Raw genomic sequence first — 2191 nt, 5'->3', positions numbered from 1 at the left:
GAGTCAAGGAAGCCATCACTGCAACGTTCGTCTTGAATCTTCTCTGTTATACATCTTTTCAGAGGTACTACTGTCATGGTTGCACTACAGTGAGGAGCGCGGAGCGAGGAACGAAGGAGACGAGAAGTACATCAATCGAGAGATTTTAATGAATTCAAGGGAACACGGAAAACACACGTAGCACTCGGACGAACGATACCGGACAAAGAACTCTGAACAAAACACTTCTTAAGAACACAACATAATCAGGGGAAGACGAGACACACCTGGAAACAAATTAGAAACAATCAGGGAGCAGGAACAGGAAGATAACCAAATAAGGGCAAAGAAGGCACATGGGGAGCAAAACACACACAAAACAAGGAACAAAGTCTGACAACTATATTATTAGCTCAAGCTGTTGTGAATCCTGCCCACTTCTTTGCATCGTCAGCACATGCTTCAGTGCTCTGAGAGTGTTTATAGTGCTGTGAGTTTAACACTTCATGACTGACACTGATTATGATAATAACAGACACAACAACTACAATGACATTCATCTTTCTCTTGATCTTAGGAATGCATTTTCAAGGTAAGGCATCATTCTATTTTATTAGCTTCTTTGTGATTTTCTGTAAAAAGCATATTTTTTTCATGTGTTTTAATTGTTCTTCAGACTCTACAGGACAGGTGACTGTAATTCAGACTCCAGCAGAGAAACATGTTCAGAACGGACAGACAGTCACTCTGAGCTGTAAAACCAGCAGTGCTATTGGACGTCAGTCAGACAGTGCCTGCAAGTCTTGTTTCTCCTGGTACCTACAGAAACCTGGAGAATCTCCTAAACTTTTAGTTCACAGCATCAAAACCCTTTACACTGGAACTCCATCTAGATTCAGTGGAAATGGAGCTGATCATGGAACTGATTTCACTCTGACCATCAGTGGAGTCCAGACTGAAGATACAGGAGATTATTACTGTGTGGCTGTAAACTGGATCAGTAATAGCTGGGTGTTCACACAGTGATAAAGAGTCGTACAAAAACCTCGGTCAGTCAGAGTCACAGTGACTGCACTGATACAGCTGAGAGACACTGCAGCTGCTCTACAACACAATCACACACAACACTGATCAACACAAACACTAATAACACTGATCAGATCACAATCACACACAACACTGATCAACACACACACTAATAACACTGATCAGATCACAAACACACACAACACTGATCAACACAATCACACAACACTGATCAGTGAACAAACATTAACAACACAAAACAAATAGATTAAGTTTATTGTGAAAAAAGTTGATATTGGCTTAACAAAAGCTTTTCTAACTGTATAACAACTTTAGGTTAGAAAGTTTTACTGTCAAACAAAATCAGAAAAAGTTAGACAGAAAATAAAAAATTTAGACCATTGAGGCCCCATTACATAACGACACTGATTAAACAAACCAAATTAGATTTGGAAGGCAAAATGATGTGGTTGCATCTTTTTATCTCATGTTTGCTTTTGCTCATACTGTTGTGTTTCTGAGAAAACTGAGCACACTTTTTCAACACTCAGTTGTCATTTCACTTTGGACTACCGTGATACATGCAAAAAGACTCATAATATAATTTTGCAAAAATGTCACAATAGGCATGAGTTTATCTATCTATCTATCTATCTATCTATCTATCTATCTATCTATCTATCTATCTATCTATCTATCTGTCTGTCTGTCTGTCTGTCTGTCTGTCTGTCTATCTATCTATCTATCTATCTATCTATCTATCTATCTATCTATCTATCTATCTATCTATCTATTCTGAGAATGGACTCAATTAACCACAGCAGACACCACTAAACCACAAGAGACCGCAGGTTAAGACTATAAGTGGTCCTCAGTGGTCTTCAGATGCATGCTAGGTTTTTCTGGCATGTTGCTAGGCATTGGAAGTATAGTTCTGTATGTAGTTGCAGAAGTGTTTGCATGTTTTAGCATGTTCCTAGGCATTTGTATCATGTTGTGATGCACTGCTAGCATGTAGTTTGCATGTTCTCGTATGTTTGTAGATGCTCTTGTAGACTGAAGGCTGAATAAACTTGCAGTTACTATGGTATATTTCTAGCAAGCAAAGCAGTTCCCCACAAAAAAATAAAATAAAATAATATCTTCACCACTAGTAGAATCCTTCAGGAAACTTATATAAATAATA

The 2191-nt window shown here is 38.2% G+C and overlaps 1 gene segment (V, D, J or C); it reads left to right on the top strand.

Annotated features, from left to right (window-relative positions):
- The first annotated feature begins 396 nt into the window (after window positions 1–396).
- LOC107576082 (Ig kappa chain V-III region VG-like) lies at window positions 397–1005 on the top strand. The segment is given in 2 exon segments: window positions 397–571; window positions 656–1005. Coding segments are annotated over 2 exon segments (420 nt in total).
- The last annotated feature ends 1186 nt before the right edge of the window (window positions 1006–2191 follow it).

Source organism: Sinocyclocheilus grahami, unplaced genomic scaffold (assembly GCF_001515645.1).
Source record: "Sinocyclocheilus grahami isolate Dianchi unplaced genomic scaffold, SAMN03320097.WGS_v1.1 scaffold3185.1, whole genome shotgun sequence".
Lineage (NCBI taxonomy): Eukaryota > Metazoa > Chordata > Actinopteri > Cypriniformes > Cyprinidae > Sinocyclocheilus > Sinocyclocheilus grahami.
This window is presented reverse-complemented; position numbering and strand designations above follow the sequence as displayed.